General features: G+C 41.1%; 3 protein-coding genes across 5 annotated transcripts in view; 2 read left to right on the top strand and 1 right to left on the bottom strand.

The window, feature by feature from the left end:
* nrg2b (neuregulin 2b) overlaps positions 1-14,805 on the top strand; it is a 71,906-nt gene extending 57,101 nt beyond the window's left edge. Inside the window, exons 6-12 of one of the 2 annotated variants that reach the window (XM_085473593.1) lie at positions 1,794-1,817; positions 4,242-4,344; positions 6,125-6,254; positions 7,123-7,250; positions 8,889-9,104; positions 10,474-10,657; positions 11,837-14,805. In XM_085473593.1, coding sequence (XP_085329719.1) covers positions 1,794-1,817; positions 4,242-4,344; positions 6,125-6,254; positions 7,123-7,250; positions 8,889-9,104; positions 10,474-10,657; positions 11,837-12,313 — 1,262 coding nt within the window. In that variant the 3' untranslated portion in view covers positions 12,314-14,805. The remainder of the gene's footprint in view (positions 1-1,793; positions 1,818-4,241; positions 4,345-6,124; positions 6,255-7,122; positions 7,251-8,888; positions 9,105-10,473; positions 10,658-11,836) is intronic. The other variant, XM_085473600.1, reaches the window with a different exon arrangement.
* A 1,956-nt stretch (positions 14,806-16,761) lies between these two features.
* Positions 16,762-20,607, top strand: LOC146717251 (N-acetyllactosaminide beta-1,3-N-acetylglucosaminyltransferase 2). Its single transcript, XM_085473581.1, has 2 exons — positions 16,762-16,931; positions 17,806-20,607. The coding sequence occupies exon 2, from the start codon at positions 17,810-17,812 to the stop codon at positions 19,208-19,210; it is 1,401 nt and encodes a 466-aa protein (XP_085329707.1). The 5' UTR covers positions 16,762-16,931; positions 17,806-17,809; the 3' UTR covers positions 19,211-20,607.
* Positions 20,608-23,848: 3,241 nt separating this feature from the next.
* On the bottom strand, positions 23,849-26,833 carry eif1ad (eukaryotic translation initiation factor 1A domain containing). 2 transcript variants are annotated; one of them, XM_085473558.1, is made up of 5 exons: positions 26,581-26,833; positions 26,245-26,363; positions 24,910-25,018; positions 24,392-24,500; positions 23,849-24,298 (listed from the first exon to the last, which is right to left on the bottom strand). In XM_085473558.1, exons 2-5 carry the CDS (start codon positions 26,329-26,331, stop codon positions 24,076-24,078), a joined length of 528 nt encoding a protein of 175 aa, XP_085329684.1. In that variant the 5' UTR covers positions 26,332-26,363; positions 26,581-26,833; the 3' UTR covers positions 23,849-24,075. The 2 variants fall into 2 exon arrangements, with proteins under 2 accessions (XP_085329684.1, XP_085329694.1); XM_085473568.1 differs by lacking the exon at positions 26,581-26,833 and adding an exon at positions 26,461-26,574.
* Between the last annotated feature and the right edge of the window lie 309 nt (positions 26,834-27,142).

Below are 27,142 nucleotides of genomic sequence, written 5' to 3'. Positions count from 1 at the left end.
AACACAAATTTAGTTTGTTATTTTCCTAATAAATAGCATTATCATTTTTGGCAGTTTTTCCTTGTTTTCATAAGAGGTGGGCTAATAAATTCAGTGTTTACTGACAGCAAGAAGGTTCTGGGTTAAATTATGCGTTTTCAGAGGAGTTCACTACGAATTCAGACTGATGTGCAAACAGATGTCTTTTCAGCAACCTAAGAATACGACTTTTCACCTTTTCCTTTTGAACCAAATATCAGCGTTGTTTAGACGTCTGTCAGGGTCGTCTTTTCAGTGTCTTTTCAAAGAGGTTTTTGCTGGGTGGGATGTAACGTGCGAAACTCCCGTTCCCCTGCTCTCATTTTTCATTTGTGACAACCAAGCGCAACGCTCCGAATGTCTTCCTGGAGAGACAGGACTGTGTCGTCCCCTTCTCTCCGATCGTTTGCATTTTTGCTCCAATCAGCAATCAAAACATATTAAAAACACGACCAGTTTCCACATAGCCAAACCCACTTGCACAGGAAGTCAAATATGTGGATTTCCCAAAATGTTGAACACTTGTTTAAATCAGAGGGATGAAAGAAATGTGTTTGGTCATTCTCCTGTGATTGCATGGGCAGTGATAGCGAAACACAGTCGGCCAATATTGGCACAGGCACATAATTAATGGGATGAGATCTCTGCTTAAAGAATGAACAGTTTTAAAGTTAGCACCTGGCTTCTTTTGTACAGAAACAAACGAGCTCTTTCTTGTAGCTGCCCAAGCAATCACACCGAGATAAAACTTCTTGTTTCCAGGGGTTATACAGTGTTGCTTCACGTTCATGTTGTGCTTTTGTTTCTGTTTGTCTATTGCTGAAGTTTCCATACTGAATAATGTCACATTTAAAGCAAGAACAGGTTTTATTGTATGTAACGTGTGCTTATTTTTGACCCCACCATCAAGCCTTGTGTTCATGCTGAAGTCTGTCTGTGTTTTCTTTTGCACTGTGACGGTGAAGGAACACCCTCTGCTGTTTTAAATCAATTTGTGTCATTTTCTAGCAGTATTAACACACAGTGCTCAAGGTTACAGAAGTTAAAAGTTAGGGTGGACTGTTCTGGCCAGTAATGCATGTGAGGCCAGAAATATTGGGAATGCTGAGATGATCTCTCTGTAAATCCTATGAGAGTCTCTAAGAGCAGCGTTATACAGAAGGTATGCTGTAATCAGTACAAAGGCACACAGTTGCCATTAGGCGAATGAGTTACAGCACCCACCCCCATTTGTTGTGTCGGCCTCATCGACTGTACTGTGTTTTTATGTTGGAGAGAAACTCACTGCTTTTATCGTTTGTTTTCTTTACTTTTTTGTCTTATTTTTTGTCCTTTTTTATTTTGTTTCTGTCCAATGTTGTTTACTCCAGAAATGAGGTCTAGTAAATATAGCAGTAAGTGATGTGGCTTCTTGTCTTGCTGTCTTTGTCAGTCTTTCTCTGCATGCCTTTTCCTGCCTGCTGTTTCTCTTTCCTTCTGCTTTTGGTTCATTTTCTCCCTTCGTGTTTGATTTCTGCCTGTTTTTTGGCTTCGTTTGTTTGGGTTTTTCTTTTTTTGTTTAGTTTTTCCTGTCATTTCTGGGGATCACAGAGCTGAGGCTGTCTGAGTTGTCTGTCTGTTACTAGACGGTACGCGTGTCAGTCACTCTATAATTAACTTATATCCTGGTTCAGCATATGCAGGACATGGAAATAATATATCTGCTCCAAAGTGGACATTACACCTGACCCTATGTGTCTCTTTCCTTTTACCACGACAACTTTCTGCGCTGGCAGAGCTTCTCAGAATTGAATTTATGGGTATGGAACATTATTATTCATTTTGCTGTGCTTAAAGGATGTGCCAAGATCCTCTCACAGTCACACATTATTGTGCCATCTTCTCTCTAAAACCAACAACTGGGTCTCTCACAACCTGTCCTTCTTTTTCTCCTGCCCACTAACTTGGTTTTAAGACACCTAACCTCCCGTCTTTGCATGCACTCTTCTTTTTTTGGTGTAACAACACTAGAGAAAGAGACAAATTCATTGGGAAGGGATACAATAATAAGAGAACGTGCAGAGGTCCATTCAAACTCAGTGTAAGGGGCTCCTGATACGACTCCAAACTGTTTATCTGGACACCATATCAGAAAAGCAAAAAGCTGCCTCTTTGCTCCAAAAGAAAAATCAGCGAATGTTTTGCATCATTGATAAATACAAGTAACTGGCTCGTCCGCCGGGCTTTGGCAGTGTGCATATTGGTTTCAGCAGCCCGTCGAACAAAAACATGCAAGCTACGAGCATTTTTGCAAAGCACTGCCAAAAGCCAGCAAAAAAAGCCTGACTACATAGTCTGTCCTTATTATTATGCCCTTGATTGACTCAGTGTCAGAGTCAAGAGCTTGCCTGTCCTAAATCACGATCGCTGCTGGCCCCACTGTGCCAGCGAGCTTGCCTTCCCATTTCCTTTTGCCTTTCTGTATCAGTACCCTGTGACACACACACAATGCCGGGCCGAGGCTCTCGTAGGCTCGTCAATCCCTACAGAGGCCCTTTATTTAAAGACTGTCCTCGTGCCCCCCCCCCCCCCCCCCCCGCCCCCTTTCCCTTCTTTTCAGTGGCGTGTCTAGAGTTTTTGTTTTGTTTTGTTTGGCAGGTTTAATGATAGGTTTCAGGCACCACTGAACGGCATTAGTTTTAATGTAAACTGAGAAGAAACTCATTTGAACAAACAAATATTTGTGTTGCAGAAGATTTAAATGGTAAATGGCCTGTATTTGTATAGCGCTTTACTTAGTCCCTAAGAACCCCAAAGCGCTTTACACTACATCTACACCCATTCACACACACATTCACACACTGGTACAGCTACATTGTAGCCACAGCTGCCCTGGGGCGCACTGACACTGATTTAGGTTGATGAAAACAAAAAGTTACTGTTAGTTACTGTTAATTTGGCCGTAACTAACAATGCAGTGACCTCGATAATCCAGTTAGTTGATAAGGGGACAAAGTCAGGTCAGTCTTTGGTTCCCGCAGGCCTCTTTCTTCTCCTGGGCCTTTTTCCTGGACACGCCCCTGCTCCCCTTGCAGCCTCTTTCCTTTCCCTCTGTGTATTTCCTTCTGCTTCCTCCTTTTTCACCACTTTGCTTTTCCTGCTTTTATTCCCTCTCTCTTCCCTCTCACGTTCTGTTTATTTGTTGCACTGTGTTTTGTGCTTTTCGTTCTGACACAGAGTGTTACACCGCAGCAGCCCCCAGAATCTGAATTGGATTCACTACAAGATTCACGCGCCATCACCATATTGTGTTATGAACTAAATAAAGTTTAATGTGATCCACGGGGACTTCCACACCTGTACTGTTGAGTCCGTTTAAATTGAAATTGGTTACTTTCCCAATGTACAAGAACTCTTGCAGGAGATTTGCACGTTAAAGAAACAGTATAGTCGTTCACAGTTTTTCCCAAGAATATGAGCTATGAATTAGATTATTGTAAAATTGTAAAATAACAAAATAAACACCATAACACCATGGGTGCTATTTAAACCTTTTTCTTTGATAAAAATGTTTCGCTTTTTAGCTTCAACTTAAGGTTAAGGTGGTAAATTGTGACATCGCTGTTGGGCTGTAATAGGTCACACCACCAGAGGGCAGCAAAACATTCAATCTGGTGTCAACTTGTTTTAATTCAAAAAATCCTGTGTTTGTGATGCTGATGGCGAGCTATGTGAATACCAAACTTTCATCTGGTTCTCGGGCCGCTGTGGTGCTAACCCTGATTTTTTTTTACCCCATCTTGACAACTTGTCTCGTGTGACTCCATTCATACAGGCATGGCATCAGATCTTTTCCAGTGCCATCTGTGGCATTACATCCCCATGGCCATTACAAACTTGTTTAAGACAGCAGGAAGTCTGTGCCAGGTTGTAGGTTTACATCTCAGCTTTTCCTCATGATAGTCGTGAGACTGTATAATTACTCCTCTTTGTTGTGTAGTACTGTGTGACTGCAAGAACGTTAAAAGTCCAAGGCATGTGATTTGATAGAACAGAGACAGCACAGGGACACGATGACAGCAGATCATAGTGAGGACAACAGTTTCTTTAGTTGCCATAGATGGGATAGTGCTCATGCTGTATGTGTGTGTGTGTGTGTGTGCGCGTGTGTGCGTGTGTATTTTTGGTATGGTAAAATGTGCGTTTGAATGTGTGTGTATGTGTTTGCATATTTGCATCCACAGAGGCTGAGGAGCTCTACCAGAGGCGGGTGCTGACGATCACAGGCATCTGTGTGGCGTTGTTAGTGGTTGGCATCGTTTGTGTGGTGGCCTACTGCAAAACAAAGTATGTCTTTGAAGCAAAAAGAAACAATTCCACCGTATACAAAAGACTCAAAACCTTTGAATTAACCCTTAAGTTAAAAGCAAAAGTGCCATTACAAAGACCTAAAAGTACTCTATTACAATCAGAAGCCTTATATTGCATGCATGTTAAGTAACTTTGACTGAAAGCATTTGTTCTGCAGAAATTGTCCTCTGGAACTGAAATATTATTAATTAAGACATTATTAGAGTGCTCTATTTAAAGAAAAAAAGAAGCTGCATCTTTATTTGTGAAAAATTTGTACTGTGCAAAAATCTCAAACCACTGTATTCTGCTAGGAAAAATAAGTGCTGCGATTTTCTAAAACATTTGCAAAATTAAACGTAAATGCAGTGCATAAGACAAAAAGAAATCCCAATGCGCTTAAAAGCCAATATTTGATATTACCACCTTAATTTAAGTAGTCTTCAGGAATAGTTCTCCAAGCTTCTTGAAGGACATTCAAAGCTCTTCTTTGGATGTTTCTGACTTTTGCTACATTCTCTGTCAAGATGGTCCCACACTGCTTCAGTAAAGTTGAGGTCTGGGCTCTGGGGAGGCCAATCCATGCCTGACAGTGTTTCATTGTGTGTTTTTTATCCACTATGCTTTTACTATACTAGCAGTGTATTCAGGATCATTAACATGTGGAAAAATGAAGCCATTTCTAATCAGATGATTTCCCAATGGTATTGCATAATGGATGATAATGGTGTTCATACTTCCAGCAGTTATGACATGATTCCCAACACCACCGACTGAAATGCAGCCGACACTAAGACAGAGCCTCCACCGTGTTTTACAGATAACTCTAGACACTCACTGTCGTCCCGCTCTACTGACGTCTTCCATATAGGATACATTTGACAATCATTTGAACCAACAGTTTCAAGTTTGGCTTCATGATTCCATCACACCTGTTGCCACTGATCCTCAGTCCAGCTCTTATGTAATTTTCGGACTTTATCCGTTTCACCTTGTTTTCCTTCCTTAATGGCTTCTTGACAGCAAGTCTTCCACTGAGACCGTTTCTGAATGGTGAAGGGCCTGTTTCTTAAGGACGTGACTTTCACATACTGTCCATAATATAGATGTTGTTTTAGGCTTGCTATTTTGTGTTTTGCCCTTTACTTGTCTAGTTTCCTCAAATTTTTCATGGACACTTTTTTAGCAAACAGATGTATTAAAATTAAGTTTTTGGTGAAAAAGATTATTTTAAATTGGTCAGAATTGATCTTTTGCATAGATTCAACTAAAGAAATAAGAACGTGATTTCGTTTTGTGACAGCCTGTTTGTAACAAAGAGCGTAGAGATACAATTTAAAGTTAGTTTTTTTGCTAAGTTCTCTGTTATGTGGAAACAAAAATAAATGAAAAAGCAGCCAATGTTTGAAGAAAAACTTTGAAAAACCACGAGAAAGCTTGGAGAACATTTGCTCAAATCTATTTTTTTAAATGACTAAACTACTTAGACTTTTGCACAGTACCATATTTGAACATTGTCATCTAAATAACATGATTGGCGGAAGGCATCTTGAAACTGCTACCATCTTATAGACCAAAAAAACGCTTTTGTGCAGGCATCTTACATTGACTGTAAGTACAATAGTAATATATAAATACATTTAATTCACATTTTGCCAGCTAAATTCTATTGACTCATGTTCTACCACGTCCCCTCACATATTTTGAATTCAGTAGTAAGAGAGGACATCGGTTTGGTAGATCTCTTATTGTTCCTTCATCATCACCACCCGTCCAGGAAGCAGAGGAAGAAGATGCAGAGTCACCTACACCAAAACCAGAATCAGTGTGTGGAGCAGCCAAACCGCATGTTGGCTAATGGGCCAAATCATCCTGGCCCTGGTCCTGAGGAGATCCCCATGGTTGACGTGAGTCCAAACAATAATAACACTCAGCTGAGTGGAGCCCTAATTTTAGTTTGTTTTTGCAAATTATCATTACTTTCAGAGAAGCTGTTTAAGCTTAACTCATTCACTGCCATTGACGTCTATAGCCGTCAATTGCAGTGTATGAGTCAATGGGTTTAACTCATTCACTGCCAATGGCTGGCAGTGAATGAGTTAAGTTGAAACCAGAGTGTTTGCAACTGTAACAAATTGATTTCATTTGACTTTTTGCTGTGCGATTCAACAGCAATTAATTTACAAGCATAGCTACTGATCTGATATAGCATAAAAATCCACTATATCAAAGCCCCGCAGCATTTATTAAAATAAAACCAGATATATCAGTGCTTTTAATTAAATATACCCATCCCAGAAATAGGATTTGGGTGTCAAGAAGTCCAGAAAACCCTCACATATTCATTAATGCTAATGACCGACCGAAGAGGAAAAAGACAGGAGGACTGGATGTTCAGAAACCAACAGAGACTCAGCTGGTTCATGTTCCTGCTGGAGTTTTTTTTTAGCTTCGTGACTTCGATTTAAAACTTGAGTTAAGGCCTGCCTTCAGCAAAGTGTTTATGTGAGTAAAACGGTGATTCACTGACTACATGGGGAAATTTTGGTGTCATGCAGCTAGCTACATGTTAAAGAGAGGGCAGAAAACACCTAGCATCCTGGTGGAGATACAATAGGCATGAGTCAGCATAAACGTAAAGCTGAAAACAGTGAAGAGGAAAGAGCAGAACGCCCTGATGTAGTTACATTTAAAATTCCCTGTCCATATGTTTGTTTTTGCTTTGATTTGAAGGTAACAAAACAATCAAACGCCTTTTATGTTTTATTTTTTCAGTACATCTCCAAGAGCATCCCTACGACCGAGTGCGTGATCAGCCACGGAGCCGAGGGTGCAGGCAACTATGCAGGCAGTCGAATGTCGACCCGCTCCCACCACTCTACCACTGCCTCACATGCCTCCAGGTACACACACTGCAGTCAGGATGGACACATAATCCAAGCAAAAGAACAGGTCTCCTAATCCTTAGTCTTTGTCCACTTGGAGCACATTTTATCTTTGAGCTGTTGCAGACATTCTTGTAAACACCAAACAGATAAAGGTGGGCAGCATACTAAAACAATGTTCACACAATTCAACCCTCAGTCAAAATAATCGGATTGTTATTGGTCTGTGACTACTACATCTGGGAAATCCACTGGGGGCTGTCGTACGTACTTTACAGTGCATAACAAATTTAATAGAACATCATCGAGTGTAAGGTTCATGCCGCAGTTGCACTAATTTAACATTATTGGTTAATTACCAGAATCATTTTTTCTGTAATGGTTGATCCACCAGTTTGTGCAAGCTCTTTAATCGACACGATCACTTTAATGCTAAGATAGAATTATTGTTGTTATCCATGAATTTCAAGATTGACTGTTTTACAGTAAATGAGGAGAAGCACATTTTATTTTTAAGATTAAGATACCAAATTACAGATATATGCAATTGTTCCTACTTAACAGAAAAATGAGTTTTAGTGGTTGAATGTCACGTTTGATTTATTTTCTGATTTAAGTGTCAAAGTTTGGGTATAAAAATTGTATTTTTTCACAGGTTTTTGACAGATTTCAAAAATATTTGTGTTTTCTTTTTTATGATAAAATTGTTAAGCTCTGTAAGGAACTGCAGGATGTGCATGTACCAAGTACTTACGAATACAGTGTAATTTGTTTCTCCTGTCCTTCAAAATATTCTGAAGGTACTCATTACTTATGCACATACTGAAAGGTTTTACTCCTTTATTACCTCGTACCCACAGTACCAACAGGACCTGATAAGAATCTTATATGCAATGTTTTCCGAGGATTTGCAGAAATCACGGTCTGTGTTGTATAGTTGATACGGTCAGTTTCACTTCAAATTTTACTTTTAAAGTAAATAATTTCCTGAATATAATACAATATAATACGAACGAATGTAGCAAAGGTAACAAAGGGAAAAACAAAATGTTTTTTCTTTAAATTTACAGAAGTCATAGGATATCAACTTGTGCCACTTTGAGCTCTCGCCCTCAAGCTTAAAAGTATTGTGAAGATAAGCTTCACAATACAGGTATATAAAATACAATATAAACTGTCTGTGTGACCTTATATTGCTAGAGCTAACTAAGCAAATTGCAGCTAAAACAGAAAAGATTCTCCATAGTTGCAGATTGATTAGTCACTTCACCACCAGAGGGCAGAGTAATAACTCATTAACTGAGCTCTAACTGCAACCACAGCCACTGGGCACACCCTGTGCCCCTTATCTGTGGTACTGCCTGCTGCTTTGGCCTAGCTTGGCATGCCTGCTAGATCACTGTAATAACATCCACTCCATCTGCTATGAATAGCTTTCAGTACACGGCAAGCACATATCTGCACAACAAAGTACAGCAGCTACACGGGGTAGCTTTAACCACCTTGAACACAACACAAACGAGTCCTGATGCTCTGTTTTCATGCTTAACACAGCTGACTGTTGTGTGTCGTTGGGATCAGTGTATTAACTTCAGTCTCCCTTAGTATCCCCCTTCCTCCCCGCTGCTGTCATAACCTTCTAAACTCGTCCTGCAGACACGAGGAGCACACGTGGAGCATGGAGCGAACAGAGAGTATGAACTCAGACTGCCAGTCAGGTGGGCTCTCCAGCTCTGTGGGAACCAGTAAGTGCAGCAGCCCAGCATGCATGGCGAGGAGGGCCGCCCACTGGGGCTGTACGGATGCGTCGGGACCGGGAATGCAGTACGGGGACTCGTACGATTCTCTAAGAGACTCACCTCACAGTGACAGGTAGAGAAAGTGGAAATGGTGGGCACTGTGGTTTGGAGGGAGAAGGAACTTGCTCAGTGGCTCTTAAACACTTTTTCTTGGCTGTGCTTCTTGCTACAGTAGGCCCTTTACTCTCTGGCGACACCAAGTGGCAATTAATTGCTAGGACTTTCTTTTTTTAGTCTTTTTAAGAACTATATCACCCAGACACTGTTAATAATAATGTGTAAAAAGATATAGCGGTGGTGAAGGCAATTACATTCAATTCAATTATTATTATTATTGTTATTATTATTATTATTGTTATTATTATTATTATTATTATTATATGTTTGTTGTTGTTTAGGTGATTCTACTCACCTAGTTTTGATACACAGGTGTGACATCTTTTATTTATTTTTTTCACCCATGACTTTGTAAAGAGAAGAGAAACGGGGCGACAGCAGAGTTCATCGGAACAGGAGAACCCTGAAAAAAGTTCAAAGATCAAAAACTACAACATGAAAAGCACAGACTGAGGCTGCAGTGACACTTCTCATTGTATTTAACACTCAGTTGCACTTCAGCTCTTTGCATATTATAACTTCTCTCCTCCACGTCTGGCTCATGGATCAACAACAGTACAAGCAAGAGTGGCCCAAGGCTCGTCATACCACACACTTACACTGCCTCTATCTGACAACAGAGCTCACTTCAGACAGACGGGCTTATCTCTGGACTAGAGCGGACAGCGAGCACACTACCTCTGCTCGACCATAAAACCAGCTTTAGCTCTGCTATAGACTGGTGACCAGTCCAGGGTGGACCTCATTCCTCTCCCTATCACAGCTGAAGTAGGCTCAAGCTTCCCCATGACCTTCATTTGGTCGGAAGAAAATGAATGGATGGATGTTAATACTGCATAATAATAAATAAGTAGTATTTCAGAATATGGGACATGGATGCACAAGTAAAGCTGAATTCAGTGAGCGGCAGGAGTCATTCAGTTCTTGTTGGAGTGAATGCACATGAGCAGTAATGTCTTTTATACTCTTGTGATTGACTAAGCAGGTTTGTTGGCACATAATGGGGGGACCTGAGCCAGTTGGTTGCTTCTGTTGTTTCTGTTTGAAGTTTTTTCCTTCCATAGTTCAAAGACTTACAGATCACAATGAGGGCTGGTTTTTGTGTGTGTTGTGGTGCTTTTCAGGGAACAGACAGATGTGTGACCTCTTTCAAAATATCATGATTAAACCGATGGCGCAGCTGAGCGCCTCAATAATGCAGGAGTGCACACTTACTAAGTGCATTGTTAAAGTGAGAACATTGTGTTCACCAGATATGAGCATCTGTTAAAGGTAAAAATGCACACAGTTGTGGTTATTTTTTGTGTTTTTCTAACCTCATCCAGGTATGTGTCTGCACTGACCACGCCAGCACGCCTGTCTCCTGTGGAGTTCCACTACCCCCCGCTGCCTCCCCAGGTTCCCACTTTTCAGATCACCTCGCCCAACACAAGCCACGCCCTCTCCCTTCCACCTGCTGCTGCCGCCTACCACAGAGACGATGACCAACCGCTGTTACGGTGCCCCGATGTACGTAAGCCTATATACAATATATAGTCTATATCAAAAGCACATGTCTGTTCCCCCCAGCTTTACTGTTATTGAAGATATAAAAAATTCTTTGTTTAAAAAAAAAAATCTGTTAGTTATAAGAAGAACTTAGCATGTAACCTGCAGTCTCTGTGTGGGCATTCACTGTCCCCAAGTTCATTTTCCTTATAATGTTTGCATGTTCAGCACAAACCATATGTATAATTGATTTACCAGAAGTAAACAAGCCACCATGACTAACATATTCTCTCCCTACAGCATGTGTTTGAATGCAGGCTGTACAGAGGTGTCTTTCTTTACTTTCTGTGCACCGATACTGCTGACAACAAAGCCGAGCCAAGGCTCGTGAAGTCGCATTCAACCTTCTGTGGGGTTATTGTGAAATATAATGGTTTTTGCTGTGGCACGGACAGAATAGCATCACAAAACTAGCACACAAACAGTAACTGCTGCCTAATGTCCAAAAGTCACCAAAAGATTGATGTACTAAACAGATGGCTTTGACATAGAATACGGCTGAGCCTGGCTCTGGTTAAAAGGGAGTTTTTTCTTCCCACTGTCACCAAGTGCTTCCTCAAAGGGGCCCTGCTGATTGTTGGTGTTTTCCTCATAATATTGTATGGTCTTTACCTTACAATATAAAATGCCTCGAGGCAGCTGTTATTGTGATTTTGTGCTATATTAACTGAACTGGATTGAAAGCCAAAGGGCCTGAAGTGCCTTAAACCTGTATTTTTTTTTTCTAATTGCCAGCAGGGGGTGACTGGTTACAAACAGAAGTGTACAAAGAAAAAGGGGCTTCATCTTTCCTGATTTATGACATCATTAAACAACTTTCTTATAGCTTTATGATCTCAGTTGCTAAAATTACGTCTTGTAAAATACAACATTAACTTAATGCTTAATGTTGTAAATTATGGTCCCCAGGTGAGTAAATTGGGAGGATATTGAAGTGTAAGTTTTAGGCCAAATCCACCTTGTGATTAGCAAGCTGCTACCATGTGAGCATGCAGTCTCTTGATATACATGGTGAAGTGTGCTCAGTTGAAGGCTTCACAGCAGGATCGCCTTCTCTTGTATGCATAGGCAGACCAACACACCAGTGGGTCAATAAATTTGTTCAGCCATTCTAAGAAATCTGTGTTTTCTCTGTTTCAGGATGGAAGTTTATACAGGCAGCCCCGACGTCCTCGACGACCCTACCTGACAGAGAGCACAGGAAGTCTACCGTCCAGCCCCTACCGGCTCCCCGATGACGAGGCTTATGAGACGACACAGGAGTATGCCTCTTCACGGGAACCCATCAGAAGCCGGCGTCGCCCGCGACGCAACCGACTCAACGGACATATCTCACAGCGCTCGGCGGGTTTACGGGACTACAGCTCACAGAGCTTCAGCCAGTCAGAAGAGGAGGAAGAGGACGAGGAGGAAGAGGATGGTCACGGGGAGAGCACGCCTTTCCTCAGTATGCAGAACATGAACATGGACCCGCCTCTAAATGTCCCGGGTTTCCGTTCGTCATCCGGTGCAGACACACGGACTCACCGCGGGCTGAGTCGGCCAGGGACGCGCAGCAACGGGCAGAGCCGCGGCTCCCAGTCGCAGCGCTCCAAGGCTGACAACATGCCCCTTTAAGACTTAACCTCCCTCCGACGCCCACCATTACACCCCCGCCACCTCCCGCCCTCGCCACTTCACACACTCCCCTTCCTCTTACACACAACCCGTGGACTAGAGACCTGCACCTAGGAGAAATATTTTTATTTTGTATAACAGACAGATATTCTAAACAAATGAAATATTTATTTTCATTTCAGCAAAAATTGTCTACTAGCTAACAGCAAAGACTTTTTTTATAACGGGGGGGAGGGGATATTTATATGTAAAGTTTTTTGATTTACAGCATTATGAGAGATGAAAAAAATAAGAGAATTACGTGCCAATTTTTTCACAAGTTAGATAAATAGAATAATATTGTGGTGCCTTTTGCTGTATGCTGAAGTTGGAGGTCCCATTGAGTTTTTGTAGCCTTTCTTATAAAGACTCCTCGTTTTTATAGAGACCAACCCTCTTCCTCCTTTTGCTTTGGTTTGTTTCTCTGATTTGGGATCTTCCTCTTTTTGAACTGTGATCTGATTATGTCATCATGCAATATTGATTCCTCCTGTGTAAAAGGTGTCTGTTTACATGAGTATGACCCACGCGATGCGCTCGTTTCACAGGGACATTTAGTCACTGACGCAACCAAGATGTGTAGGGTAGTTTCCTCGGATGAACACACATCGGTCATTTATGTCCTCGTTCGCTGCCTGTCAGTCATTTCTTGTTATTTCTGTAAAAGCAGGAACGTTGGGGAGTTGTCGAGGGAAAGTGACTCCAGATTCCTCGTGTAGGTATTCAGGGTGCTGCCATGACATTGGTGGTGGTTGTAGTGTGCGTGTACTGTATGTGTGTGTGTGTGTGTGTGCGTGCCTGTATCCATTCTGCACGCCTCATGAAGCCTCATTCAGTTGGCGCCTCTGTTCACCGTGGAGGGTGTGATCTCTGTTGTTTGACTGTCACGCTCCTCTCCATCGATCCTCACGCTGCCAGAAGCTCCATTGCACTGTAAGAACCTCCCTCCGTGAGCAGTCATTGGCCAGGGAGCTGCCGATCCAAACCGAACCTAACCAATCCAGTTGTAATCCAGCCTGACTCTGGCCTCCCGTGGACTGCCTAGCCCGCTCGTTTCCTATGCCAGCAGCTTAGAGCCGCACTGTGTCTCAGGACTTCCCCATCACATCACAGCCAAAAAGACTCAAAGCAGAGAACGCACGTCATCTCAGTCACAGTTCAGTTCGCAGGTCAGATCGACATCCCCTCACTCCCCTTCTTTTCGCCATCTATCAGGTTTCTCGCGCTTACTTGTGGCTAAAGGACGGTAAACAACGCGTTTGATTAAACTTTTGGAATCAGTAGGCGGATTCAGTTACTTTTTTTCTTTAACTCCAAGAAGTTATGTGTGCGTTTAAGTGAGCATGTGTGTAGCCGTGTTAAAAAGATGAAGTTGTGCAGAGACGGCATCTGTTTGCGCTCTGATGCAGGGGCGTAACCTTGGAATTCTGCCCCCACCACTGAAAGGTGGATCTCCCTCTGGGTTTCCCATTTTCGCTCTTTTTCCTTTTAAAAAAAAATGTGTTTGTTTTCTTTTTAAAAAAGGATATCCCACCGAAAGCTACGTGGGCTCACATTTTGCCACACTAGTGACGGTGCTGCTCCGATCGGGAAGAAGCACCATGTGCGGGTTCACATTGCTGGGAAGAGAGTTTCCGAGGCTGATTCTACCTTTTTAGTTAGCTCACACGGTTGTATATGATAATCCTGATTACTGCATCCTTGATTTGCATTCCTATACCTTTTATCAACTGAACTTTATTTGCTTGGTCACACTGACTGACTGAATGATCTGTTATGTGTGTCTCTGTCTGCCCCTTCCACCCACCACATCGCAACCTCACCGTCACGTCTTCCTCGCCCTCCTACAGAAGCAACTAGCAGACAAAGTTAAGTCCAGTGAGTAAAACCAAACAGCACACTACCAGTAGTCCGATCATGTCAGAAATTCTTCCACTGCAGATGTACATCAGGTTCTGAGACCCTTAGAGAGACCCTTTGAAGTTCACTGAGGAAAATGATACTGTGTTAGATACAATGTGTCCCGATTAGACTTCATTTCCAATATGTAGAGTTTTGTTTTCTTTCTTTTTCCCCCCACACAGGCAATGCATGGATCACAGATATAGAAATTATCCCCTCAGATTTAGGGGGAATCGTATGATATGAAAATACAATTTGGGTTCACGGCCCAGTGGTCTGGCTAGTTTTGTCTTACTATCACTGTAATCAATCTGGGATTTGCAAACGATTTGAAATTACTGCAAGTGAGGATAGTGTGCTTCTAGAGCTAGTCGAATTGTTGACAACCCCACCCTCTTTCTCCTCGACCCCACCCCACCCCTCCCCCGCGCTTCCCACCCACCTTTTTTACGAACACACGTACTTCTCTCACGCACGTACATCCATATCCACAATGAAGCACACACACTGAGCACACAGACACACAAAACCGTGCATACACAGACACACTCACACACTCTCATGTTTGTTTGTCAAGCAGTTTGTCTTTTTTACCTACCAACCTATCCTCCTCCTACTCCTCATCTTCCTCCCCTCCTCTCAACCCCAAATCCCCTGCATGTCCTAGTGGTACTGGTAGTTGGGTGCATGGAAAAAGCAGCAAGCAAATCTTTTTTTTCCACTCGGTGAAAAAAATAATAATAATAACAATAATAAAATGAAATAAAAAACGTGTCCTCATTTTAACATTCAGCAATAAATCCCCTTCTCTTCATGTCCATCATTCTTGGAATATGCTAGAAGATTTTTTGCAAGTTTTATCAAAAACATACTACTTGTAAAAGAAGAAAAATCCAAAACACCCCTTCATATGAAAAATAAAACTTTATTCCTACCATTTTTGAAACAGTCCTGTCATCTTTGTAACTGAAATACTGCGTGATTGCCTCTTTAACAAGCAGAAGGTCTGAGATGATCAGAAGCATATCCACTCTCACTGAGGTCATCTGAAGCCTAGGGCAGGAAAGAAAATAGCTGGAAACGGGGTTTGGAGCAGTTGGACCTTTCAACTCACAGAGATTACTTACACACAAACACTGACCACATTCTTTGAAACCTTAACCACGTGCATCCACAACTGTAATAGTGAGGAAAGTTTTCATTACTACTAAAGGTTTAACTGTTCTAAAGGAGCAAGGAGCTAAACGATCACATCTTCAGTCTGTTACCAGAATATCAGATGATTATTGTGTATTTAAGCTCTCAGTTTTTAATTAATCGGGTATGCCGACACTATTCACAGCCCACATTATGACATGAACAACTAATAATGTCCATTATTATCTAATTTACAGTTGATCGAGAACAAGCTAGGTTTCTGAAACGTTTGGAAGCCGGGAACCAAAAGTTACTTACTGTAGACCAAAGGGTCCTAACACTAACATACAGCACACATTTACAACCATTTGTACTCTTAGCTGCAGCTGAAACTGTTTGTAAGACTTTGCCTAAATACTTCAAATACTTGAGGCACAATGTGTCACAATCCTGCGGAGGTTTTTACAGGATCAGAGATAACAAGGGAAGGAATAAAAAGGAAAATATGCACTCTTTATAAGAATATTATCTAGAATATTACAAAACAACCTTGATTTGTGAGCTCTTTGGCTTAAGAGCTGTGAGCCCGGCTGGGATGTTCAGATAAACAGGTATTTTGATTCAGATTCATGTTGATGGTGATGACACACATTTTCACACAAAGAAACAGAAAACATCCCATCTTATGCATATAATTTGCTACTATGTACATGTAGGGATGTAAGACAGAGAGGAGCCACAGTTTATGCCTCCAAACTGCTACAAACACTGAGGAGGGAGCGTTTAGGTAAGATTGGTTGGTGATTGTTGTCTTAGGGTTTTCCCAAACTGATTCACACTTGTTTTCCATGACAACTGTTGTAACACCTTAGTGTCAGGATTGCAGACACACCACATTATTTAAATGCAACCGTTTTTAATCAGAGTTCTTGTCTGACCTGATAGGTGTGCGGATGACAGGAATCTGCCCATGAAAAGATTGCCAGGTGATGAAGTCATAATTAAGCTGCTAAAAAAGAAAAGATTAGGTGGAGATGTAGGGCGGCACAGAAGGAAGTTCTGTTTCCAAACTGATGTCTGGTTATTCATGTGCACAAGATGAACTGAATGAACTAGTGAAGTTTCACACCCACACTGATATGTTTTACATAGTATTTTCTCTGTGATTCTGGGGTAGTGACACCAACAGCTGAGTCACTGATAAATGTTATTAGTTTTGTATCGTCTTCATTTCTTATGAAACACATTGATGTGTTTCCCATTGTTTGTGGGTGGAATTTCTCTTCGTTTCACAAGTGGGTGTATCCATGCTGCTCGGCAGAACCCGAAGCAGCCTCCTCAGCCAGAGGGCTCAAAGGAGGAGCTTCAGCTACAGAGGAAACCTTCCTGATAGACTGACTCACTGTATTTTATCTTTAATTCTTGAGTAGAGCGTTTACTCAGACTAAATGAGACAAAACTGTGCTGGACAACGCTCCTCAACTAGATAACAACAACTATGTGATTATTCCGTGAAATAGAAAGCCTTCATTAAAAACAGGTAAGCAAAGAAAACTGCTGACATCAACAGCTTCATTAAACCTTTTAGGGTTGAAGTCATGGTAACCCTAACCTCTATATTTGGGAAGAGACCAAAACAGAGTTTTTAGAAAAACTGTGATTTTTTTATGCTTGTTTGTTAAAATTATGATTTTCTTTCTACCCTCAATGGGAAAACAATATAATAAAAGCCAAAAATGACATCTTCTTATTGGCTCGGGTCAGAATAGGAGTTAGAGTTAGGAATAGTGAAGTTTGGGCTGTCACTGATTTAGACCTAAGAAGGTAAGTTTTTTAAAATGACATCATCTTTTCAGTTTCTTGTTAACACAAGGAATTTGTAGACTGCGTTTGTTTATCTGCTAATAAAAATGTGCTTAACTCTTTTTCATACCTCAAAGTGTGACTAAATTTAACTCTAAATAAACGTTCCTTTTGAACTTGTGATAATTATCTGCTAAAAACCACACTACTAAATTTCAATCAAAGCACATGGTTTTTGATTGGTGGAGTCAAGATTGCGCATGGCTTTGAAATGACCAGAAAAAAATTGCTTTGCATCTCAATGCTTACATGCCAAATGAGCCAATTATACTGGCTGTTAATCATCATGTGATCAAAAAGAACTCAGCTAAAATCTATTTTACGCACTCGTTTGTGAGATCACTGTTACATATGGTCTTAGTTCATCTCTCTTTTGCAAATCTTCCATTTCCTCATGCTTCTTCACTTCATTTCTCTGCGGAGCTTTGCCTCTCGATCCAGATACACATAAATCCGCTATTGTACATTTAATAATTGTTTTATATTTTGAAACTCAGAAATTGTCAGATGTCAGATTTCTTCAGTGTAACTTGGTGTTTGTGTATTTGCAGCTGAATGGCACGGTGTTACTTTCGCTGGCGCAGGGTGTTAATCTGTGTGTGCACGCCTTGCATCTTCCTGGCCCTGCTCTTTGTCTACGTTGGTCTCACGGTGTGTATGAGCATGAGGAGCATGACAGCACCAGCGAGTGAAATCATGCCGAAGAGTTCTCATTTTGTGGCCAATGGAATTTTAAGAAATAAGATCTTCGTCTCACTCCCTAAAATTTTCTGGGAGAACCAATGTCAGAAAAAGGCTTTTTGGAACCAGCTCCAGCTGGTCGTTGACCGTCAATTTAACCCCATCCTGCACCCCCACGAAGCCAAGGGATTAATGAAGAATATCAGCTTTGATGATTTCCTGCTGAAGAAGAGTTTCTCTGCAGTTCGCAGACTCAACAACATGACATATAATGTTGACGAGCTACCACAACAGGTGCAAGACTTCACCAAGTACATGCAGACAAGAGACTACCCGGTTCTCCTCCAGCCAGGTGGAGAATGTGGAGCTCAGGGAAAAGACGAGCGGGAGGACCCTCTGATTCTCTTCGCCATCAAAACAACACTGGATAACTTCAACAACCGACAGGCTATTCGGCAGACCTGGGGCCAGGTGGGATGGGTGGCAGGACAGAAGATAAATGGCAGTGGCAGAGATAATGGTGGAGCCTATGTCCGCAGGGTATTCCTGCTGGGCAAGCAAAACACCAAAGAACCGGGTGTGGATGTGTCTGCGTTACTCAAGTTGGAGAGTACGCTCTATGGAGATATTCTGCAGTGGGACTTTGAGGATACATTTTTCAATCTCACCTTGAAGGATGTGCTCTTCTGGAGCTGGTTCTCACACTCTTGTAAGCAGACCCACTTTGTCTTCAAAGGAGATGATGACATCTTTGTCAACACACCAAAACTGATAACCTACCTCCAGATCCAGATGGAGAAGCCGCATGTGAAGAAGAACATGCACAACTTCGTGTTTGGGGACGTCATAGGAGCAGCTTCACCCAACCGAGTCAACATCTCAAAGTACTTTATCCCACACAGCTTCTACAAAGGGTTATACCCCGCGTATGCAGGCGGGGGAGGGTTGGTGTACTCGGGTCAGTTGACCAGACGTCTGCACTTAATTTCTAAAAGAGTTCACCTGTTCCCCATCGATGACGTGTACGTAGGGATGTGCATGGTGCGGCTCAATGCCTTCCCCACGCACAACCACGCCTTCCTCATGTTTGACTTCCCCAAAAATGAAGGGAAAGACCCGTGTTCGTACCACACCATCTTAGTGATCCACAAGCGAAGCCCCAAACAGGTGGTGAAACTTTGGGCTGACTTGAAAGAGACACAGGCACAATGTCGACATGTGCCTCTGAAAGTTGAACAGAAGGAGAAAAACAAAATAACCCCCAGCACTTTGTAGCCACCTTGAAATGCCTCTGGGCAAGCTATACGGGCAGATATGTTGTTTAAGTTCAGTGGTCACTGAGACATAAAAACTGCATATAAAGAATAACAGGATTGCAGTAAAGGTTAAGTGGAAAAAGTACAGGCTTGGAAATGTAAAGGAACTCCTTTAAGGAAAATTCTAATAACCATTTTTGTAAAAAGGCATCCGAACCTTGTCCTACATTAATATAATATAAAACAATATTAGTACATGAGAAGGCAAATACTATTCCAATCTAAATTCTAATTCCCATGACAGCTTCATTCTGTTGTTTTTAAAAATAACCATTTTGTTGCCTACATTGTAGAGGGTGACTTTGCCTCCACACCTAAACAGTAAAATGGGACACTCAGGAGTAACCGTAATTTATGTGTAGTGGCTCAGCATAGGGAAAAGAATCACAAGTCTGTAATTTCTAATGTGAGCTCCAGTAGGTTTTCTTCATGTATAGACTGTGATCAGCTGACCTGCCACTCTTTGTGGATTTACACAACCGGATTCAACAAGATGTAAACAGTTTCACAAGCTATCTTCACTGATGTCTATCCTCTACACTAAAGTTAGAATTCGGTTAATTATTCCAAGTGTCATTAGGCTAACTTCAAATTAAGTACTTGCTACACTTGATGTAACCTAACACTGACCATGAGCACCTGCAGGCCCTTCGCACCAGTCCAACAAAGAGCTTTACAGCGGTCCCTTGTTTATCACGGGAGTTACTTTCTAAAAATAACCCGTGATAGGTGAAATCCACGAAGTAGCAAACTTTTTTTTTTACAATTAGTATAGATGTTTTAAGGCTGTAAAACCCCTCCCTACACAGTTTATACACTTTTCTCAGACAGGCATGGACATTTTCACACTTTTCTCTCTAGTTTAAACACTCTCAAAGTTCAAACCTTCGTAGAAAAATAAGTCCAGTATCATAGAATGAAACCAAAGATCAAACCCTGTTTTCAGGTCCAGAACACGGGATTTTGTTTCGCTAAATGTGCCTCATAATCCAAAAAATACGGTAACTTCTACCTTCCTTTAGCATGTCCAGAAGTCCAACATTTTGTGCGATGGTTGGCAATAGCATCGTCCTCTGCCTTTGGGTGCTACCGCAGGTGCGTTTGATGGTGTAAAACGTTTCGTTGACATTGTTGTGTTTGTTGGGGAGAAAACTTACAAACATACAGTCACTGTGTCTACTATTTATTTTTTCACTTCATAAGTCTATGTTCTTCACTTATATTTAAAACACTGAATAATGTGAATGACTAGCACTTTAATAATAATTTGCAAAGCATTACATTATTTTTAAATATCTTTTTTCATTTCTTTCATGCTCCTGTTTGTACTATGAAATTAAAATACCTTGCAGACTGGTTTGTTAAACTTTGACTATCCTTGCTTACTTTAAGCATGCAATAATGCAAAGTTTGAATGCCTGCAAAATGGATATAGTAGGAAGTATGAGGGAATGAGGTGGGGTCATTGTCTCACAAACAGCACTGTATAAAACAAAAACTACACACAATATTCGAAGCACATAGTGCACTGTGGGAATTTACGACTGTGCGTAAATCCCCCCTAATATTGGTATGAACCAGCTCAGACGGGGCTGCATCAAGACACGAGGACTAAACCCCAATTCAACCAGACCCAGAACTGATCCGGAGTTAAAACAGGACTACAACAGTTCAAAATCAGGACTATTTAGGATTTAACCAAGACAGAACCAGAATCAGAACTAAATGAGCACTAAAATCATCATAGACCTGCACTACACTTATTTTTTAATTCTACCAAAGTCCACTATGTAGATTCACAAAAGTTTATATAATTATTTAGCCTTGTTGTGCAAACAAGCCTGCATAACTTAATAAATATAGAATCTGAAAAATAACAAACCTAAAAAGAAACACTAGGTACGAGATACATGAGGACCTATGATACAGTGATACTTTTGGTAAACGACCATTTGACTAACATGTGTGTCTCACCTGCTCTTGTTCCATCTCTGTGCTGTCCTCATTCTCTCTCTCCCTCTCTGTTTCTCTCTCTCCCTCTTTGTGCTGAAAATCAAGCCAAACACCAACATCATCAAATATACAGTTGAAACCAGATATTTACAAACTCTTCAGATAAAAACAGAAACACTTTTTTAATTGTAACATCAAATCAGACTAAATGTTTATTTTTTTTTTTAGATTGATAAACATAAAAAACACATTTGTTAACTTTAAGAGTAAAGAGAGAAACTATCTGTATTTCTATATGGCACCAAATTGTATTCAAAATTAAGCCACACTTATGGAGCTCCACAGTTCTTTTCCTGGTCTTTTGTTGACATCTCTTGATTTTCCCATTTTAAAGAAACAGGCTCTGTGTTTTGCCTTATATGCATCCACAGCTGTGCCACCAATTTACTCACATGGACTCTACTAACCTATCAGAAGCTTCTTCAGCTCAGGATGGAATCGTCTGGAGTTTTCTTATTAATTAACAATAAACTTAGTGTATATGTACTCCTAAATTTAATGAAAGTGATAAAAAATAGACAGATCTCTGTCTCTCTTTATTCTGACATTTAACTAATTCAAAAGATATTTCAACATTTATTTATCCAAAAAAAACCAAGTTTACTCTAAATTGATGTTGTACAGTAAAAAAATGTTCGTGGCTCAAGGGGTTGGGAAGCGCATCTGTAACCGGAAGGTTGCCGGTTCAATCCCCAGGCTCTCTGTCCTGGTCGCTGTGTCCTTGGGCAAGACACTTCACCTACCGCCTACTGGTGTTGGCCAGAGGGGCCGATGGCGCGATATGGCAGCCTCGCTTCTGTCAGTCTGCCCCAGGGCAGCTGTGGCTACAACTGTAGCTTGCCTCCACCAGTGTGTGAATGTGAGAGTGAAAGAATAGTGGCCTTGAAAAGCGCTATATAAATCCAATCTGTTATTATTATTATTATTATCAATCTTTCAGTCATTTCTAACCCCCCCAATCCCACATGCATACTACCCTTTAGGGCTAAGCCCCGGGTGTATCAAATGTCTGCCTCCGCCTCTGGAGCTGATGCTAAATGCTATCATGCTGTCAGTAATTTCTGAACAGCTAGATGAAGTACATGAGAGTACCTACCTGCCCCTGAACCTGGTTTTGCCAGAGGTGTCTCCCAGGAACACTTCCCTTGTGCTTTAGGAAATCAGTTTTTTCCTATTTCTGTTTTTTTTTTTTTTTTTTTTCCTATTTCCGTTGTGTTTTGTGTGCTTTTGCAGCATTTTTCTTATTGCTGGTGTTTTCTTAAGTTGCAGTCCATTCGGCCTCTCAGGGCCACCGTACCATATAAATAAAACTGAATTGAATTGAATGAGTTAAACAAGACAACAGGTATTCGAGTTTCAGGTTACAGCAGCTGAGCTAGTTTTGCAGTGCCAAGGCTCAAAACAAACCAAACAAATGTGATATCTGTTTTATTGTAATATATATCTGGATTTTCATGTCTGAGTTCATAAATGATCAAGACTGAAACAATCTCATCCCATTACAAGTGGAATTAAAATCCAACTGATAGTGGACTACAGTATTAAACTTTAGGCGATAAATAAGAGATTGGCATTCATCCAAACACTGAGGCTAAAGGCGTCAGGCAAAGGTGGAGTTGGTTGGTGTTTCCCGTCCTTGACAGGGAGGAAAAACAGGTCTGTTCTCCTCCAGTTTTGTGCACTGTCACAAAGTGGAGCGTTAAATCCAATAAAGCTCCTTCAGCAGTTCGTGTGTATGACCGCAGTGTTTAATTCATGTATAGATTAGTGCGCAGTGTTTCACTACAAGTATTATTTGATATAATTATTGTAGGATACATTTCAGGTATTCATGGGCTTTTGAAAAAACTGAGTGTACATTCTTATTTAAAATTATTTTTGTCAAAATACGACATAGATGCTTTCATTGTGCAGTTACTCAGTGAGAGCAAAATTGTAATGACAGGAATCATCTCTCTTCTGTTCAATGTCATGTGAGTTATGACGAAGTTTTCTCACACCTTGGGGGAAGAAATGAGTCAGCCAAAAAGGCGTGGGACTGGTTCCGCTTGCAGTAGGAATTTTCTGTGCGCTGACGACACTGTGATGTAATTTCTGAGAATCCATATATTGTAGTTTTTTTTCCAGATATGCTAGTGTGACATCTACACAACCTTTTCCGGAGGAGATGGCTGCTTGACTGCGTAATAATGAAATGCATTCAGGATTAAGTCTTGAATCCGGCAAGATGGAGACATGCACAGGAAGATATCGAGTCAGTGTGACATAAGCATACTCTGCTTGGGATTTATTCCATTTCAAAAGCTTTTCAGTCATTTCACAAATTAACTTTTGCTGCTGGATAAGATGAAAATAAAACAGCTTTCATTTGTAACTCAAGCTGATACAATAATTTTTAGAACCATATCCAGCACCAATAGGACATTTGGATTTTCTTTGGCAGCAAAATTAAACAGGTTTCTACGGAAAAGGTTGCATAAATTTAACGTCATCGTACAAATATACTGTGTGCCCTTTTATATAAGGTACCAGTGATGTGCAATGGACCTATCATCAGAAAAAAACACTAGAAATGTATCCCATGTTAAATTTCAGATACATTTTAATCTCACAGATTTGTAAAACAAGCAGGAATTACTAAATACATTGAATGAGCCCAGCCATTCAGTACATGAACTGCAGAGGGCGCTGTTGCAGGTGGACCATTGCTTCAGATCATCATAGCATCAGTCAGTGATGACAGCAATACAGGGGAGCATGCTGTCGCATCTGTTTCACAACTCCTGATTGTCCGTGTCCTCAGTGCTGCTGCTATGAGGCATTTTCCCTCCTTTTCTCTTTGTCCTGATCCCTGTCCTCATCCTCTTCGCTATCGTCCTCCTCCTCCTCACTTTCACTGTACTGATAGTTACAGCGGTTAGTGTTTACAAAGAGGTCGCTATCGTCATCTTCAGAATCGCTAGCGTCCTCGTCCTTTTCCAGCTTTTTCTTTGTCTTATCCTGCGTCGAATGCTCGTCCATAAAGCCCTCTGGCCTGGAGACAAGAAAAAAATGTAAAAAGTGCAAAACATGTGACAAATGAGGCTGATCGAGGAACGTAAAGGTTGTGCAGTGTGTTCCCACCTACCAGAGGTTCTGTTTTTGTAGGTATTGAATGTGATCCTTGTAGAGAATAAAGCTGATCTCTGCCTTCACCTTCTCTCCTTCTTCAATAGGATCCACAATCACATAGTCACCTTTGGAGTGAGAAGATGAAATTTAAATGAATGAACATAAATGGGGGTCTTATTTAGACCAGTACTAGCTAGCGGGAGATCACATTACTAACTTATATGTTTGCACTACGATATATATTATTCTTTTGTTTTGAAAAGGCAATGAACACCATGACAACGAGGTTCACTGCACTGTATACATTATGGATGTGCAGCTGATAAGTCTCCAGCAAGTAAGGTGCAGTGAAATATCAAAAGTGTAAACTAACTAGTAAGCCCACAAAAAGCACCCCAATTTTGTTGTGGGCAGCAGCACACACGGTGCAGCATGAACGTCTGTGCCACAAGCCACTAAATAATATTTGCCACCAGCTGTCACTGGATTATTACTCAAACTTTTAAACATGTAACTTCCCTTTCCATTGCTTACCTCTCTTGATCCAGATGTTCTTGCGGAACTTGGTGGGCATGCTCACCAAGAAGGTCTCACCCTGAGCTGTTACAGCATCATGTAGGTTGTTACCACGGCTCCCAGTTACCTGTAAAAGTGAAGAAGCAGAGGAAACATGGAATCAGAAAAATACACTCAACAGCCACTTTATGAGGTGCACTTGTTCAACTGCTTGTTAATGTAAAATGTTGCAGAGGATGGTCAATGGACTTAGGTGTGTGAAAATGGTCAAGACAACCTGCGGAAGTTAAAACTGAGCATCAGAATGGGGGAGAAGGGCGATTTAAGTGACACTGAATGTGGCATGGTTGTTGGTGTCAGCAAGCTGGTCTAAATATTTTCAGAAACTGCTGATGTGAGACACAATTATCGCTACAATTTACAGAGAATAGTTAAATATCCACTCGTTACAACCACAATGTGCAGAAGAGCATCTCTGAACACAGAGCATATCAAACCTTGTTGTAAAGGGACTACAGCCGCAGAAGACCACACTGGGTCAGGTGTCAGCTAAGAACAGGAAACTGAGGCTATAATTTGCACAGGCTCACCAAAACTGGACAATTCAGTTCAATTTTATTTACATTAAATAACAACAAATCACAAGGAAAGTCACCTCAAGGTGCCATATATTGTAAGGTAGAGACCCTACAATAATAGAGAGAAAAGAATCAAATGACCCCCTTTGAGCAAGCACCAGTAGAACCAGGCTCAGGGAGGAGCAGCCATCTGCTGCAATCGGGGGCGAGGGGAGGCAGAAAGAGAAAAAGACACTGGGGAAGAGATCAAGAGAATAGTAATAACTAATGATTCACTGGTGGTGTATAAACACAGTGGGTGAAAACACTGAGTGAGGAAGAAACACTTTGAAGCCCCTGGAGGCCTAGATCTATTGCAGTCACCTGATTCAGCCCTAACTATATCTATATATGAAAAGGAAAGCTTTAATGCTAGTCTTAAAAGTAGAGAGGGCATCTTTCTCCTGAATCCAAACTGGAAACTGATTCCACGGAAGAGGAGCCTGAAAGCTGAAGGCTCTCCCTGCCATTGCACTTTTAAATACCTGCACTGAAACAGGAAAAATCCACTTGTTAGCGTTAATGTTTGGGTTTGAGCAGGGCACCACAGTGTAAATAAGCCTTTCTACAAGTGGTGTTACATGTCCACTTTAAGGCAGCTCTGGAGTTAAATGGGGGTCTTACCTGTACTTCCAATCTGTACCTAAGTACACAAGTATCCAGTGTATGCTGCTGATTACTAAAATGTGAATGTTGTAGTATGTAGGAAATACAGGGAACTTTATACAAAGTTTACCTTTACGATCTGCTGGTTTTCTGTGGGTGTGACAAAGTCTCCAAGAACCTCCTTGACAACGTGTTTGCGTTTAGTGGCCTGTGACATTATAACCGACAGCCTTCACGTTCCTTCGCCAGCTGAGAAAGAAAGAGTGGGTCGAAAGTTCTAGTTAACTAAAGACACATTTAAAGGCTAGACCTTTCTTTATAAACGTCTATAAAACTTTCTGTGTACCTTAATAATTTAAACTTCCTCTGCCAATTTTCTTCTAAACAGTAAGTAGTTGCTTACGAATAATAACTTAGCGGAAAAGGCTAACATTAGCTGTCTCCACATTAGCAGGTTAAATACTACCTTGAAAGAAAGACAGGAGTGGCTGTTTGTCTTTTTGACGCAGAATCTGTCTCCGAGCAGCAGGTATACGTTCGTGTACAAAAAGAACCTGAAATATTCAGTCAAAAAAAAAATGGAATGACATGCGTTCTTGTTTTCAGTCCACAGTGCGGGGAAAGACAGGGAACGTTACACTTCCGATGTCAAGTGGGGTATATTTTCAAAATAAAAGTTCCATACGTGTAAAATGTTCATTTTATCGCTAAAAGCCCTTTTAATGACTGGTTAAAATGTGACTAAATTTATGTAAATGAACTTCAGGATTCATTGTAATTCACCGTAAGATTATATCACTAACTTACGACGACTTTTGTTTCTTATTTTAGAAGCTACTGCTAAAGACCAGCTGTTCCGTTACCTTCCCTTGGCATTGTGGGAAAATGAGGTTGTTTTGATTAAAGGAACATTCAAGAACACGAACGTTGTTGCTCCTCTATCGTTCAAAGTGTTTTCCTACATTGTGTTTGTCCTGCTTCTTCCCAACATACCGTTTAAAATCATAAACAGGTTAAAATGTTTTCTC

The sequence above is a fragment of the Copadichromis virginalis genome, linkage group LG2, assembly GCF_057382275.1.
Source record: "Copadichromis virginalis isolate Kocher_CV1m ecotype Utaka linkage group LG2, C_Virginalis_male_GT1.1, whole genome shotgun sequence".
NCBI classification, from domain to species: Eukaryota; Metazoa; Chordata; class Actinopteri; order Cichliformes; family Cichlidae; genus Copadichromis; species Copadichromis virginalis.
The sequence above is the reverse complement of the archived record's forward strand: the minus strand, read 5'-3'. Positions and strand labels throughout refer to the sequence as shown.

Coding starts and splice junctions, on each gene's coding strand:
- LOC146717251 (XM_085473581.1), top strand. CDS start 17,810: ATGGCACGGTGTTACTTTCGCTGGCGCAGGGTGTTAATCTGTGTGTGC.
- eif1ad (XM_085473558.1), bottom strand. CDS start 26,331: ATGTCACAGGCCACTAAACGCAAACACGTTGTCAAGGAGGTTCTTGGA. Junction 25,019..26,244: donor AAAACCAGCAGATCGTAAAG/GTAAACTTTGTA, acceptor TCACTTTTACAG/GTAACTGGGAGCCGTGGTAA. Junction 24,299..24,391: donor CTACAAAAACAGAACCTCTG/GTAGGTGGGAAC, acceptor TCTTGTCTCCAG/GCCAGAGGGCTTTATGGACG.